At 36.5% G+C, this 16647-nt stretch overlaps 1 protein-coding gene across 1 annotated transcript; it reads left to right on the forward strand.

Annotated features, from left to right (window-relative positions):
- The first annotated feature begins 11036 nt into the window (after positions 1-11036).
- LOC101543454 (olfactory receptor 4C15-like) lies at positions 11037-16422 on the forward strand. Its single transcript, XM_055143734.1, has 2 exons — positions 11037-11926; positions 16296-16422. Exons 1-2 carry the CDS (start codon positions 11037-11039, stop codon positions 16420-16422), a joined length of 1017 nt encoding a protein of 338 aa, XP_054999709.1.
- The last annotated feature ends 225 nt before the right edge of the window (positions 16423-16647 follow it).

Genomic DNA, 16647 nt, shown 5'->3' on the forward strand with positions numbered 1-16647 from the left:
TAAGAATCTCAGGGAGGTTCCTCCCACCAAGAAAATGAATTTCAAGAAGACCTGAGATATTTGCAATAAATCTGAGGTTCGATTTTTACCCCAAAAGAAGTCACTTCAGAAAATAATGGATTAGGGTGAAGACGAGAGCTCAAGAGGATAACATGCAAGTTTTGCACACAGGAGTGAGAGGTTCAATCTCAAAACACCGAGAAGTAACCCCGATCACTGCTGGGTATGGCCTATACTCTGGCTATGCTCAAGGCTTAATTCTGGCTCTGCTATCTTGGTGGTGTGCTGGAAGAACCATATGCAGCGCTGGGGAATGAATCTGGGTCAGCCAGGTGCAAGGCAAAATGCCTTAGCTGCTGTACTCTCTCTGGTCCAGCACAATTTCTTTTTTGTTCAAATTTATGTACTATGAATTCTAAGACTTTTTGGAGATGGTCTACATTTGATTCTCTCCTTAAAATGATAAGGAGCCAGAGCAATAGTACAGTGGGTATGGTGTTTACCTTGCACATGGGCGACCTGCATTCAACTCAGCATACCATATCATCCCCTGAGCACTACCAGGAGTAATTCCATAATGCAAGGTGAGTAGTAACCCCAGTGTGACCCAAAAAGCAAAACATAATAATAAAAATAAAAAGATAGAAGAAATTCTTGTTTCATGGGGTTTCAGAAAGTTAAATTAATAGATTTTTTTTTCTCATGATGCACAGGGGTTACTCCTGGCTCATGCACTCAGGAATATCTTCTGGCAGCGCTCAGGGGACCATATGGCATGCTGGGAATCAAACCCAGATTGGCCGCATGCAAGGTAAAGGCTCTATCTGCTGTGCTGTTGCTTCAGCCCCTTGATAGATCATTTTTTAACCCTTTTCTAAATGTCAAAATGGACTTGGGAGAGAAGTACCTTTGTTTCTAGCGTGCCTGCTATGAGAAAAGATTGCATTAATTTTTAGGTCTTCTTAAAGGTCTTTCTGTTCTTTAAACCCTCTTTCATCCATGTGATTGCTAAGCATGATATGGGTCCTACAAAGCAGTGTTCCTTAGACATGGGAGAAGGAGTTACAGAGAGTTGAGGAATGACAAGAATGAAAGTGCCATATTTTAAAAATTTCTAACAGTTATCCAATAGTTTCTTATTGACCTTCTCTAGCTTCTGGTCTTGTAAAGAATTATTAAAGATGTAATTCTTAGTATTATTTAATTATTAAGAAATAAGATGTTAAGACTATTAAGATGCACCTAAAACTACCGCTTAATGTAAATAATTAAGTCAAGGTTTTTTAAAAGTACATTTTCAACATTAAAATTTGTTTTTGTTGGGGGTTAGAGCACTAGCACCTAGGATAAGGCATTTGCCTTGCATACGGCCAACCCGGGTTTGAATCCAAGCATCCCATATGGTCCCCTGAGCACAGCCAGGATTAATTCCTAAGTGCAGAGCCAGGAGTAACTGCTGTGCATCGCCGGGTGTGACCCAAAAGCAAAAAAAAAAAAATGTTATTGTTCTGGCCCAATAGAATTTAATTTTATACTAGGATTATAGGAAAACTGAACCTAAGGATTAAAATGGGTACAATTCTTGAAATTAACATTTGGAAAATATTGAAAATTTTTGTTTGATTTGGTTTTGGGGCCACACCTTGTGGTTCTCAGGGCTGCCTCCTGGCTCTGTGCTCAGGAATCACTCCTGGTGGTACCATATATGGTACTGGGGATCAAACTAGCACCAACCACGATCAGGACAAGCACTTGAATCCCTGAAATATCTCTTTGGCTCAAGTGTTTCTTTTGGATGGAGAGTGAGTTCTGGAGTCACACGTAGGAATCCACAGGATTTATCCTGGCTCACTGCTCGGGGGTCTCTCCTTACAGTGTTCTATACTCATTATCAAGGATTATATAGGGTCAGCCATATGTAAGTCAAGTCCTTGAACCTCCATAATCTCTCCAGCTCCCAGATAAATGTTAAATTGAATGCTCTTTTCTGAAGAGTCCAGAATTTTTGAGATATCTAGAATTACTTCAGTAAAACCAGAATTTGTGGATGAAAAAAAGTAGTAAATTATATATTCAATTAACCTGGCAAACTACTGAGAGAGTTCTGCCCACATGGGAGAGCCTCGCAAGGTCCCAATGGTGTATTAATATGCCAAAACCAGTAACAAGCTGGGTCTTATTCCCCAGACCCTGAAAGAGCCTCCAATGTGGCATGGTTGGGAAGGACGAGTAGAGAGAGGCTTCTAAAATCTCAGAGTTAGGACGAATAGAGACGTTACTGAGACCACTTGAGAAATTCGATGATCAATGGGATGATGATGATGAGGAGGAGGATGATGATGATGATGATAATAATGAAAATGATATTTAAATATAATTTCAGAGATGACCTTCCTCTGTCTCTGAGATGTCAAAACAGAACTTGGAATTAATCTTCATGTATCGGCCAGTCTCTGAATATATATTTATTCACAGTAATAAGAGATAGCACCATACATTTCTGTAAACTCACTTATGATAAGAGTCATAAGTTCTACTTTTGAATTTTAAGGAAAAATTTTAAGTTAAAATTCAAATTCATGAATAGTGTAATCCAGCTCTCAAGTTTAATAGAATCAAGTCTATCACTTAACTCTACACATTTGACCTAAACATGTAAACTTTCTGTCTCAGGACTCTTGCATTTAAATAGGTTTTATAATCTTTACAAACTCAAGGAGCTTGGGGCCAGAGTGATAGCACAGTGGGTAGGGCGTTTGCCTTGCATGCGGCCGACCTGGGTTCGATCCCCGGCTTCCCATATGGTCCCCCAAGCACTGCCAGGAGCAATTCCTGAGTGCAAAGCCAGGAGTAACCTCTGAGCATCGCTGGGTGTGACCCAAAAAAAGCAAAAAAAAAAACAAAAAACAAAAACAAAAACTCAAGGAGCTTGGAAGCATTATAAAATTGTATGTTTAGTGTCAATAAGACAATATTTGAGATACATGAAGAACTCAGTATATATCAGAAGGAACTAAAAGAACAACATTTGTTGGAGTGATCAAAATATTCATTTCAAATGCTAAATTTACCTTTAGATCATTATGTTAGTATTCAATTTAAGCGTAAATTAGGTTTAAAAAATGCCTATACATCACTTTGCCTTAGTCTGCTTTTATTTTTTTCTTTCTAATTCTTTCACTTATCAGGCATCTTCCAAAAATTATTCTCCACGTTGTTGTTTTAGATTTTTGAGGCTGTACAATAAATAACATTAATTCTGGGGGAATTGTGATTCAGGTACTTTTCTCTGAATGCATTTTAACACAAATAGCTTTATATTTATGCCTAAGAATTGATCAGGCATACTTAAAAAAACTGAATCTCTGAGCTTATTCTGCATTAGTTGTGCTTTAATAATACTCTGAAATTGAATTATATCAGTAGCAAAACAAAATAAAAGTAGTACATTCATCCAAAGTATAGTGGTGCACATAAATTCCAATACTAAGAATAGCCTTCTTGGAGAGCCCGGCAAGCTACTGAGAGTATCCTGCTCACATGGCAGAGCCTGGAAAGCTACCTGTTGCATATTCAATATGCCAAAAACAGTCACAAGTCTTACAAGGGAGATGTTACTGGTGCCCACTTGAGCAAAATGATGAACAATGGGGCGGCGGTGCTACAGTGCTACTAAGATATAATAGTTGGAATATTTTAGAAAATGAACAGAGGTATATTTCAAGCAAATAAATTACATTACCCTTAAAAGAATAATATTTCCAGATGATCAAGAATAGATCTAAGCCTAGCTTAACATGAAAATAAATATTTTTGTTGATGAAAATTATAGTGCTGGTCCATTGGTTGGGGGAAGATATTAATAGGGTTTAATTCTATTCTTTTGGATTTGGATGCTACTAATTTAATGTGATTGATACACAAGTATAAAAGTACACATACATGCAATAATGGACTGGAGCAATAGCACAGTGAGTAGGGCATTTGCCATGCACTCGGCCGACTACCGTGCGATTGCTCCATCCCTGTAGGAGAGCCTGGCAAGCTCCTGAGAGTATCTCACCCACACAGCAGAGCCTGGCAAACTACCCCTGGCATATTTGTTATGCCAAAAGCAGTAACAATAAGTCTCACAATGGAGATGTTACTGGTGCCCACTCCAGTGCTACATGCAATAATGAATGGAAATCACATTTGCCTCTAATTGCTTGAATAAAAGCAAAAATGCTCTGACTTTTAGTATGTTAATCTTGCCAAATCTGCATCTTTCTGGAGGGTTAAATAAGTATAAAACAGAATAAAATATGCTACCTGATAGACTTCTAAAATTACTATTTTCTAAAGGGCTCTGGTGAGCAAAGGCCAAGCTTTCCTTTAAGCTTTAATGACTCCATATTTCATTCTACCAGTGAAAACAAACTGGAATGAGAGAAGAGGAAAAAAAATATTTTCATGTATAGGATATATGTTTATCTTTAAGGTTTTGGAATATTGAGATTTAGAATGAAGAATAACAGTGTATATTTGGTTAATCTATATACTTTTGCATTGTATATGTAAAATATAGTATTATTTAATAAGCACATATTATCATGCTGATCCGCCCTATTTTTCCCTTCAGATTGCTGTTGAACTTTACCCCTAAAAGCAATCAGCTCTGACATTTTATAAGTACACAGAAATTGCATATTTATTCTGCAAAGATATTCTATTCCATTCCTGAATATCCAGTGTTCTAATCCTGAAGAGAAGAAAATGAGATTGAAGCATCTTGAAATAGAAACACAGGAGCAACTTTGAAAAAAATAAAAGAGAGAAAGAAGTAGCCGTAATTGGCCAGGGACATAAAAAGTTTTGCAAGCACTTGGACAAAAAGAACATGAACACTCTTAGAAAATCATACTGCTGGGAAATTCACAAACCCTGAGAGGCAATTCTATAGGTTCCTGACCTCTCAGGGAATCTGCCTGAAGTTTCTGTTGGAAATAAAAGAGGTAGCTTCAGCTTATTTTCCCCCCAAAACCATGTTCAAGACTGTGCTGCATAAGCAGTGGGAAACATTCTCTGCCTCATTCATCAAAAATGCTCTTAGATATCAAAATAGGACTTGGAAACAGTCTTCTCACTTCAATCAGTCTCTAATTGGACCTTCATTCACAGGAAAAAGATTACTGTTATCAGAATTTTCAAGAAACTAACACATGGTGAGATCTGTAATTTGCATATTTCATTTTTGGGAAGGATATTAATTTGTGATGTAGGACATAAAGCTATTAATTTCAAGTTTAATGGAATCACAGGTTTCTCGCTTAACTGGGCATAACTCATTCTGGCTCTAGATTCTTCTTTTGACGGTAATATTAAATGTTCACAGGCCTAAAATGTTAAAAATGTAATTAATATGTCAAAGGTCAATATGACATTGAGATATAATAACCACTCAATAGATATTAGCTATTAGAATTCTAATATTAGGTGTATTGAAGTAAAAGATTTCAAAGACGTAAACCATCTTTCTTCATTTTCAAAAAATAATTTAAGTTAAAAGCAAGTTATTTTTAAATGCAGCATATTAATTTATTTTTGTCTTAACTGTACAGTAACATGTTATTATTGATCATATTCTCATTTATCAAGCATATACAAATCTTTCTTTATTCTGATGTTGTAGATTTCTGGTTGTGGGTAAAAATGCTAATATGAAAGCAACTGATTTAAGTGTGGTTTTAATTTTATAAAATTTTATATACGCATAGGATATGAAAATGCTATTTCTATGAAAAGATCTCTCAAGTGTCACAGGAAATAACTTGAAGATTGAGAAGTGACAGAAACAACTAAGCAGTATCTTTAATAAAATGGTCCATTAAATTTCTCTATTTTTTTATCACGTAAAGTTTTATATTTCTCCCTAAGCATTCATCAGATATATTTAAATACATAAATTCTGAGATGTTTTTGTATTATTTGTGCCTTTATCTTCACCTTAAAATTAATTAAATAACTAAGAGAGCAGAAAATAAAAGTACTGTTTTCATCAAAACAATACAAGTGAATAAAGAAAAAAATCTTCAAATTCCATCAATAAGACTGTGAAAGTTGAAATATTTAGCTAAACCAGAAGAAATATATTGTGAGTAAATAAAAACTATCTGAAAGCTGAGAAGAATATAATGCCCATGGAGAAATATATTTAATAAGAAACACAAAGAATAAGTTTTTTTGGATCAAAATAAGTTAGAAAGAAGGAAATTATGTGGGAGTATAAATAGTAAAGGTTTTACTATCTGATTACTTTTTGAGAGGTGACATTTTTCTAATCAAATATATTGGGACTTATTTTTTTTCACCACGTTATTATTTTAATCCATATCATCATTTCATAATTTTTTGAGGAAACACAATTGCTATTTTTATAGAAAAAAATGAACAACTGATATAATAATTTATTTTTAGAGTAATTCTGCTTCAGTAGAAATGTTGCTAATATATCATACAGAGTTCATGTGTGTCCTTGATTAGTTTTCTCAAATATTATCATGAATATATTAATTAATATGACCTGAACATTAAAATTTTATTCTTAATGACAATCACTGTTATCAGAGCACTGTATATACTATATTATCCAAAGTTTCACACAATACTAGAAATTGTTTCATCTGAAAATATAGAGGGTCAATTATTGCAGTTAAGTAATCTCATTTGAAAGGAGCATAACTCCTTTAAAATATTATAACTCCTGGCAGCTTCCAGATAATGGAAAATGAGAGTCTGTGAGCTATCCTCATTATTAAATTAATATGGAGACTTAGTCATCTTTCATTTCCTCACCTGGGTACATTGTTTTTACATTTTTCACATTGAAGCTGCCTTAAGTAGAAGTGATTCATACAACTTGAGAGTTGTGATAATTTATTCTAAGATTATTCAGTACATATATGCGTTACTGTAAAAATGCTTTCATAACTGCACTCCTATGAAGACATTCCACATTTGTGAGTAAATAAATTAGATAAAGTGTGTATCATCCATGGTCATGATCAAACATACAAGATAATTAAATGCATTGTGTTTCTGTTCTTGTCAATAGTTCTGGGCCTTATCTTCATTTTCACACTTCTAACAGAGTTCATGTTTTAATATATATTTCATTGTATTATACTCACAAGAAATACATAGTGAGGCATTCTATTATATCCATTTGCTCTGGAGAACTGAGTCTTTGAAATTTTGAGTAGTTTTCTACATTAAGTAATAAAACTAAATACAGGAGTCTGAGTTACTATCTTGATTTTTATGGATGTGAAGATTTTTTTTCTCATTTATTGTCACTCCTATTTTTACACTGGGATATAGTTATCACTCTTGATACATGCATGATGGCATTTAGTAGTTAACAAATTGCTGAAAAGTATTTAATACTTTTGCATTATGAACAGGTGCAGACATGATCATTCCTCTTTGAAACTATTGATGGAAAATGAAGTCAAAAGTTGCAGTAATTATCTGGATAAGTACAGGAAAATCCTTCTGTGTGTAAGTTGAATACTTATTTTTTTAAGTGAGAAATAATGGTAACTTTTATTGGTAAGGTAGTTTTTATTTATTTTTATTTTTATTTTGGTTTTTGGGTCACACCTGGCAATGCACAGGGGTTACTCCTGGCTCTGCACTCAGGAATTACCCCTAGCGGTGCTCAGGGGACCATATGGGATACTGGGAATCGAACACAGGTCAGCCGCATGCAAGGCAAATGCCCTTCCCGCTGTGCTATCGCTCCAGCCCCAGTAAGGTAGTTTTTTTTTTTTTAAACTTTTTATTAAATCACCATGTGGAAAGTTACAAAGTTCTCAGGTTTATATGTCAGTTATACAATATTCAAACACTCATCCCTTCACCAGTGCCCATATTCCACCACCAGAAACCCTAGTATACCCCCGCCCCCACCCCCTGCCCCCTACTGTATAACTAATGAATTTCACTTCATTTTTTCTTTACCTTGATTACATTCCATAATTCAACACAAAACTCACTATAGTTGCTGGAGTTTCCAACCAAGAGAGACAGACCTACTACATTTGATAATAAGTTTTTCATTGCTGGAAATGAAGAGATATGTAGCCCTACTGCTACAAGTACATAACTCTCTCTCTCTTTTTTTTTTCTTTTTCCTTTTCCCTTTTTTTGTTTCTTTTTCCCCCTCATCCCCCTTCCCGCGCCTCATAGTATGGTGTACGCCACGCCGCGTCGGCCAGCGTGGGGCTTTTGCTTAGTTCACAGTCCAGAGAGGTGGCTGCTACATTAAAAACCTTCAAAATTTCAACAAAAAATTACTGTTATTATTTGGAGTTTCTCCCCCAAGTCAGACCTGTTCAAAAGGAACCATTTCACATTGCTGACAATTATAAATGTTAAGTCGTTTTGGATTTCTGTATAAAGTCCAGGGAAAATTCTGCCAGAAATTACATAGCCCAGCTCACAGTCCCAGTGCATTGCTGTAAGAAGTCTCTGAATTCAAAGTCTTTAGGCACAGAGGGTCCAATTCACGCTCAATGGCTCCGGATTTATCTGGGCCGAGGGCGTGCTGGTTACGCCCCCTTCCCATGAGTTCCTGGGAGCCCCAAAAGTAAAAACCGAATACCTGTGGGTTTGGGGTCACAGAAGATGGCGCCTGCCACATGGGTGCCGCCAGGCCGCTGCCTTCCATGCAGGAAGACAGGGTGGGGAGGAAAAAAAATCCACCCCCGGCAGCACAGAGTTGTAGCCCAGTTCGGTGTCCCAGTGCATTGCTATCGGATGCTGCGCTGGGTGCCCGAATGTGTTACATCTCTGGAATCAAAGTCTTTAGGCGCAGAGGGTCCAATTCACGCTCAGTGGCTCCGGATTAATCTGGGCCGAGGGCGTGAGTAAGGTAGTTTTAAAAAGAAGAAGCATTTAGGTAAAGGGAGAGTGTCTATTGCAAACCATAATACCCAAAGGGAAAAACATACAGACAGACAGACAGATAGACAGATAGACAGAAGTGCCTTCCATAGAGGCAGGTGGGAGTGGAGATAGGGCAAGAGGGAAACTGGGTTATTGGTGGTGGGAAGTCTACACTCTGAAGGACAGGGTGTTGGAACATTGTATGACTGAAACCCAATCATAAACAACTTTATAATTATATAACTCCCTTTGATTCAATCAAAAAAGCAGGATTTTTTTCAAATCAGGAAAAGGTTGAAAATTAGGCTAATTACAATCTTGTGATATGTGTATGTAAGCTATATGTAACCAGCTTATACTTTGCAAGAAAATCATGTAAGTAATTGGCAATAATTAATGAAGCTTCTAAGATTTTAGCTATAGTTAGCATGTTGTTCTATTTCTTTCTATGTGCTTCTGCAAATTTTTCTGTTATTAAGAGGACTATTATGTTCAAATTCTACATTCTTTCATCATGGCGTATTTTGAACAGAGAAATGGAAACAGTAGGCTTTAAGCTCTGTTGGTCTTTGGGGACTAAGATCTCCTTGCTTAGAATTTTTGCTCAAACTAAAAAGTCCTTACTCTTTCTGAGTTGACCTCTTTTGAGGACTTGGATATTATGGCCAGAGGTCCTCTATTTAAATTCCAGATACATCATATATTATACAATTCACCTTGTTTTAATATTTTTGTGGGAGTGTCATGTCAAATAATGCTCAGGGCTTACTTCTGGCTCTGCACTTAGGAATTACTCCTGGAGGTACTCTGGAGACCATAAGGGAATGCCAAGGATCAAACCCGGGTGGACCTTGTTGAAGGAAAGTGCTGAAAGAAATTGTTGAAGGCAAATGCTCTACCTATTGTAATGTCTCTCTATTCAGCATTGGCCTTATGTTTCAAAAAAGGAGTCTGACAAATCACATAGGGACAGTAAGAGCTAACATAGACTTATTAGGCAATACTCATTGGAAAACTGCTTTCCTGGCCTAATCTAACTTAGAAATTATAACAGCACTCATTAATAGATATATACTTTTGAGCAATTAGAACAGTTCTCTTAGTGTTTGGAAGTAAAAGAGTCTAATTGTGATTTGTTTTGCTTGGGGGTCACATCCAGGTGTGTTTAGGGTTTACTTCTAGCTTTCAACTCAGGGATCACACTTCGCTGGCTCAGGGGACCTTATGGGGTGCCAAGGTTTGAACCTGGGTCAACTGCATGCAGGCCACACTCCCTACCTGCTATACTATTACTCCAGTCCCTAAAGTAAAATAGCTTGATTTGATAAATGTGTCTGGAAAAATATAAAGCTAGTGAAGGAGACGGAGCTCTGGCTTCTCCAGAGAGTAGTGACTGTTCTTACTTTATAATGATGAATAAAAGAGCAAAATAACACTGGAATATGTGTATTTTAAAATATATTAAAATGTACTTATCATTTAAACTGAAATGTATAAACTAATAAATACATAATTTTAAATTATAACTTTAATTTATATTATAATTTTAATTAAATAAATTTAATTTTCTATTTATTTAAATTGATTTTGAATTTAATTTTAAATTCTAAACATATAATATAATTTAAATTATGTATTAAATATATAAGAATTAATATATTAATTATACATATTGGATATATATAATCACTTAGAGAAACTGTGGCTTGACAAGTAAATTGCTATTCTCCACTTCTCAAGATTGGAATGAGTCTTCAGAATTGTTCTCCATAAGTTATTATAACTCACTAGGGCCCGAAATTTTTTCTCACTAGTGAGAAAAAAATGTATATCTTAGTCTCTATAGCTGTGGCTAAGCTTTGATATAATTTTTTTTTATACCATAGTATTTTATAATTTATCTCCTTCATATTTTTGCATTATGTCTCTTTACATCCGAATATTAATTTTGTATCTCACTGAATACAAAATCACAAAAGATAATTTTCCAACAAACTAGTTTTAGCTCATGGTTCTGGTGGAATGTGGTCTGATGTGATTTTTTTTATTCTTATAATTACAGATTTCTTATGTTCCCTTCGATAGCTTTGAGTGCTTCTTTGAAAATCATGCAAAACCAAAGCTTTGTGACTGAATTTGTCCTCCTGGGACTTTCACAGAATCCACATGTTCAGAAAGTTGTATTTGTCTTATTTCTGTTCATCTACATTGCAACTGTGGGTGGCAACCTGCTGATAGTGGTGACCATCCTGAGCAGTCCAGCGCTCCTGGGCTCCCCGATGTACTTCTTCCTGGCGTTCCTGTCTTTCCTGGATGCCTGCTTCTCCTCTGTTATTGCCCCCAAAATGATCATTGACGCTCTCTATGAGAAGAAAACCATCTCCTTTGGAGGCTGCATGACCCAGCTTTTCGCTGAACATTTCTTTGCTGGAGCGGAAGTGATTGTCCTCACAGCTATGGCCTATGACCGGTATGTGGCCATCTGCAAACCCTTGCACTACTCGTCCATCATGAACCCAAGGCTCTGTGGCATTTTGATGGGGGTAGCCTGGACAGGCGGTTTTCTCCACTCCACGATTCAAATACTCTTTACTATCCAGCTGCCTTTCTGTGGCCCCAATACTATTGATCATTTCATGTGTGACTTGTACCCATTACTCAAGCTGGCCTGCACTGACACTTACGTGTTTAATCTTTTGGTGGTGGCCAACAGTGGGCTCATCTGCATCCTGATCTTCTCCATGTTGCTTGTGTCCTATGCAGTCATCCTGTTCTCCCTGAGAAACCAGAGCACTGAAGGACAGAGGAAAGCCCTCTCCACCTGTGGGTCTCACGTTGCTGTTGTGCTTTTGTTCTTTATTCCGTGTATATTTGAGTATGCGCGGCCTCCAGTTTCTTTCTCCATTGACAAAATCGTGGAGATATTCTGCACAATCCTAACTCCTTTACTCAATCCTTTGATTTACACTTTTAGGAATAAGGAAATGAAAAACGCCATGAGGATGCTATGGAACAGATTATTTGTACTTTCAAGTGAAAAATTAAACAATTGCCCATAAAAATCAACATATAAAAGAAAGTCTTTTTTTTTAACTAGAAATAACCTATGTGAATGGAATTTGCTTGGTAGTGAATATTTTATTAAAATAAACCAAGATGTAAATTGGAGATAAAGTAAATTGTTTACTCTATATGTTGTTAAGTCTGCTATGAATATTTCATACCCTTAAACATACATCAACATTTTGTTTCTTTTATAAATTATTAAAAATTAACATTTATCTAAAATAATTTTATAGAAATTATATAATAGGCTGCTTGCATATTTGAAGAAACATTTGCAAATCCAGATGAAACCATTTAGAGAATAGTTATAAATAATAATCATTTCAGGTGCAAAAGAATGTATATTATACATTGTGTTTTATACATTGTAACTAAGAAAAGTAATTCGGACTTAGGAAGGATTCTGGCTAAAGTGTGTTAAAAAGCCTCAGCATTAGGGATTTCTATTTCACATGACTTTTATTATTTAATAAAGTCCTTGAGAAATTGGGCACCTAGTAAATTTATGGACAGATAAAACCTGATTGACTCAGTGTTGCCTAAAGATGAGTATCTCACACCAATTAACATTAGGGAAAATGAGTCTGGTGTAGAAAATATTTCAAAAAATAAAAGTCAACAGTGAATACCTGTTAACTAGAAATAAAGGTCATATATGATATCAGTGTCTATACTACTTACTACTAAAAATATTAAAAACTTTTGCACTCTGAAATCATTCCTGGAAGTGCTAGGGGCAGGGGGAGGGGACAAAAAGGTGTGGGCATATGGGATGCCAAGTATCCAACCCAGGTTGGCACCTTGCAAAGCTGATTTATTTTCTGTACTAGCTCACTGGCTCCTTCAACCTATTTTTAATATAAACAAATTAAAATGCCAAGTTTTAAAAGTGAATAAAGATACTTTTGACATTAGCTTCTAGATTTTGATGATAATTATACATATTTTTAATATATATTTTATTTTCATAAAAGTAATTCACAATAGTTTATTACAGATAATGTTCAAATACCAATCCTACCACCAAGCACCTTCCCACCACAATAAAAGTGGAGTGTGTGAAGGTTGTTGTATTTCATTCTGGAGCCATTTAAACTCATAGATAGGTGAATACAAGCAAGGATGTTAAAACCAAAGAAATGTGTGCTACTTTTGATGAGTAAGTGAGATAAAGTGCAAGAGGACACTGGTCCAGGAAATTATGCATCCTTCTCTTCCAGGAGCTTTAGTTTATAGCCTCTGGGTCTTGGCCCTTGATGAGATTACATGTCGCAGAGAGCAGTTTGTGTGTGTGACTGCCAAGCTACTGGAAAACTGGGGATCTGGGGGCGAAAAGGCCCAGTCCCAATCCAAGAGGCTTGGAGATCTTAGTCACAGGTTCCCGCAAACCTGGGTTTTTCTGCTGGTCCCCTCTTGGGTGAGACTCGTCCGAGCATTTGAATAGAGGCCTTGAGAATGATGGCCGTTGGGTTCTGGAGGTTTTCAGCTTCTGGGGTTCTGCTTGGGGCAGGGAAGGAAACTCAACCCATCCCCCCCTGAGGTGCCCTGGTGAAGATAGTCTGGCATGAGGTCAGGACATTCTGCAACCAATGATTATATTTTATGCCTTAACATAAGAGTATTAACTGAAATTTTTATTTTCTGGATACTTTATTTTTTGATTTAGGGACTGCCCCTGGCAGTGCACAGGATTTACTCATGGCTCTATTCTAGAACACTCCTACCAGTACTTGGGGAACCATATGGAGTGCCATGGGTTGTACCAAGGATTGACCATGTTTAAGGCAAGCACTCTACTCACTCTATTATCTCTCCACCCCTTTCCTAGATACTTTTGTAACGCAGAAACTATAAACAAAATTACTAAAACTTGAAATGAAAATAAAACCCTTGTTATTTTGTTCATACTTTTCATTCTCTATTTTTCCAGTTCTTGTTTTCATTCCTCCTAATTTCTTTGTTCTCATTCCTTCACATTACATCTCTTTCTGTTATTTGTTATGTTAAATAAAAGTGAGAGGTAAGAGAGGAAGATAAAAGAAAAATATTTTTCTCCCTCATAAATGATTTTAATATGTTTTTATTTTAAAACTTATACTCAATATATAATAAATAAAATTATATGTCTTCTATTTATATTTTATTTATGTTTGGCTCTTGGGGCAAACCTGGCTTACTCCTGACTGTGTGCACAGAACTCACTTCTGGAGGGCTTGGGGGATCATATTTTGTGCTAGGAATAGAACCAAGGTTGGCCTCATTCAAAGTAAGTACCTTATCTCTCCAGCCTTCTATTTTTATTTCATTTGGGTTTTATCTTTCCAGAGTAAATTCATTATCCACCAGAAATATTACTTTAGCATGTTCCAATTTTAAATGAACAGAGTTTAAATTACATTTCTAACATCCTTAATATCATTAAGATAGTTTCTATAAGCACTCCTGATACCAAGAACATAAACACACACAAACATAATAGCTTTTTTAGGAAACAAAGAGAATAGCTCAATGGATTGAGTTCATGTACCTTTCATAAAAGCTCCTGGTTCTGATTCCTGGCACCACATGTTCCCCAGAGCTCTGCGAGGACTGATGCCAAGCACAGAGCTATGTTTAGCCTCCAAGATGGGTGTACTTTTACAAAACAAGAGAATCTGGAGATAAATGTCCTTTGCAAGCACAAATTTAAGGATGTTCAATAACCTCATAGAAAACTGCTTATCAATTAAATAAAAAATAATGAAACAGTAATCAATAGCCTCCACCCCCTCCAAACAATAAGTCAGGTCTGAATTACTATGAAATCTCAAAATTGCTTACATTTTGAATTTTGTAACATTGCATGATTACAAAGTTACTGAAAATTACAAAACTGGAAAATTATTGCAAAATCACTGGTGAGTCCTCATTCAAAAACAATGGAAAATCATTCCTCTAATAAAATTCCAAGACCAGGACAATCACCCCTGGTAACACACGTTTGGCTCAGTTTAGACCATGAAGGCTGCAAAAGTGAATCCAAGCAGGAAGTGTCCTATTAGAACAGAAGATGACCCTGACTTCAGTGCTTTGCAATAAAGGTACTTGCTGATGGCCCATGTCCGCAACTTTATAAATATACCAGCATTTATACTTAAAGTGTGTGTTAACTTGAAGAGAATGATCCTCCTGATGGGAGACAGAAGGAAGGTGATGTGAAACTAATAAATAGGCCCCAATCCACACCTTGCTGGGTGCAGCCCAGGCTAACTAGTTACCTGGACATGCTACTATGTCTATTTTATTCTTTGCAGTGAATCCTGCAGGACTAGATCAAGATCAAAATTATTTTGGACAGGGAGATCACAGTCTACAAAAAATAATTCATTATCTAGGCATCTCAAAATCTGACAAATAAGTAAATAGAAATTCCTCCAAACAGATTCGATGAGGCCTATCATAACAATTTAATTAGCATTTAGGGTTATTTCACTTGGAGCTTAAAGGAACTTTCAAGACATCACTGACTCAACTTCTTGCTTTTGAACATTGGTATTTATTAAAGCTACCCTCTGCAAATATTAGTTCAGAATTGAGAGCCATTATCCTCGCTTCTTATGTAAGGAGTTAGTTTAAAGCTTTCAACTAATGAAATTATTCAGCAGCAACCCTTATTTCCTAGCCCAGGAAATGTTCTAACCCAGCTATGTATCTCAAAAAATTAAAAGAGACTCACAGTTGTTCTGTTGGAAGCAGGAACGTAGTAGGGGTGCTTGGTAAGTTTTGTTGGGAAAGAATGATCAGAAACTTAAGCTTACCCAAGATTTGGGGACCTTTGAAACACAAAGAATCCATATCAGGAGCCTAGAAAGCTATTGAGATACAGAACCTGTATCCCAGAGAGGACAGGCAGTGGCTGGGTCTGTTGGGAGGAGAGGATCCATCATTGAAACAAAGACCAGAGAATATCAAATACCTCAGGGTTGCATGTTGCAGGCACCCATGCTGCCTGAGCACCTATTGTCCACACACAAGCCTGCATCTCCTCTCTTTAGATGTGTCCTTTGATTCTTTCACTGTGGATGTATACAGGCTCTTTCTGCTCTGCTGAAACCCCTGTTGTCTCTTGAGCATACGCCTTAATCTCCTTGAACTCTTCTCTCCCTCTTCTTCCCATTAAACTCACTATACTTCCTGCAAAAAGCATTTCCTTGCTCCAGCCTGAGTCCAAGACTCTCCCAGAGAAATCAGAAGGTCGGGGTCTTTTTCAGGTAGATAGGCAGATGGGGAAGACCCCCTCAAAAGGTGATGGCAAAAGTTTCTTGGGAAGAAATGGCAGTGAAGTTGCAAGAACCTGATAAGACCCTTAGCAGAAAACAAGGAAAAACAGAAAAAAAAAAAAAAAAAAAAAAAACAGACCCTGAAGAGGCTGTTCCCCTACAGAAATAATGAACTTCAGCAGAGATAATGACACCATTAAGGACCTGAACAAGATTCACCAGAAACTTCAAAATGGTTTCCTTGATAGAATAGCTGATCAACCCCCACCTCTGTCAGAAAACTCCAAAGTAAGACATCCTTAGGAATATGCATATAAAAGGCAGTTCTCAAGGCCATTCCAAGGCCATGCCAAGGCTTATTTGTCTTTGGGTAAGCCTGCACTCTGAGTGAGTA

Source organism: Sorex araneus, chromosome 6, assembly GCF_027595985.1.
Source record: "Sorex araneus isolate mSorAra2 chromosome 6, mSorAra2.pri, whole genome shotgun sequence".
NCBI lineage: Eukaryota > Metazoa > Chordata > Mammalia > Eulipotyphla > Soricidae > Sorex > Sorex araneus.

Excerpts from the sequence above, each read along its gene's own strand:
- LOC101543454 (XM_055143734.1), top strand. The coding sequence starts at position 11,037 with ATGCAAAACCAAAGCTTTGTGACTGAATTTGTCCTCCTGGGACTTTCA. Across the intron at positions 11,927-16,295 it reads AAGGAAATGAAAAACGCCAT|TTGGGAAGAAATGGCAGTGA; the intron begins GAGGATGCTATG and ends GGCAAAAGTTTC.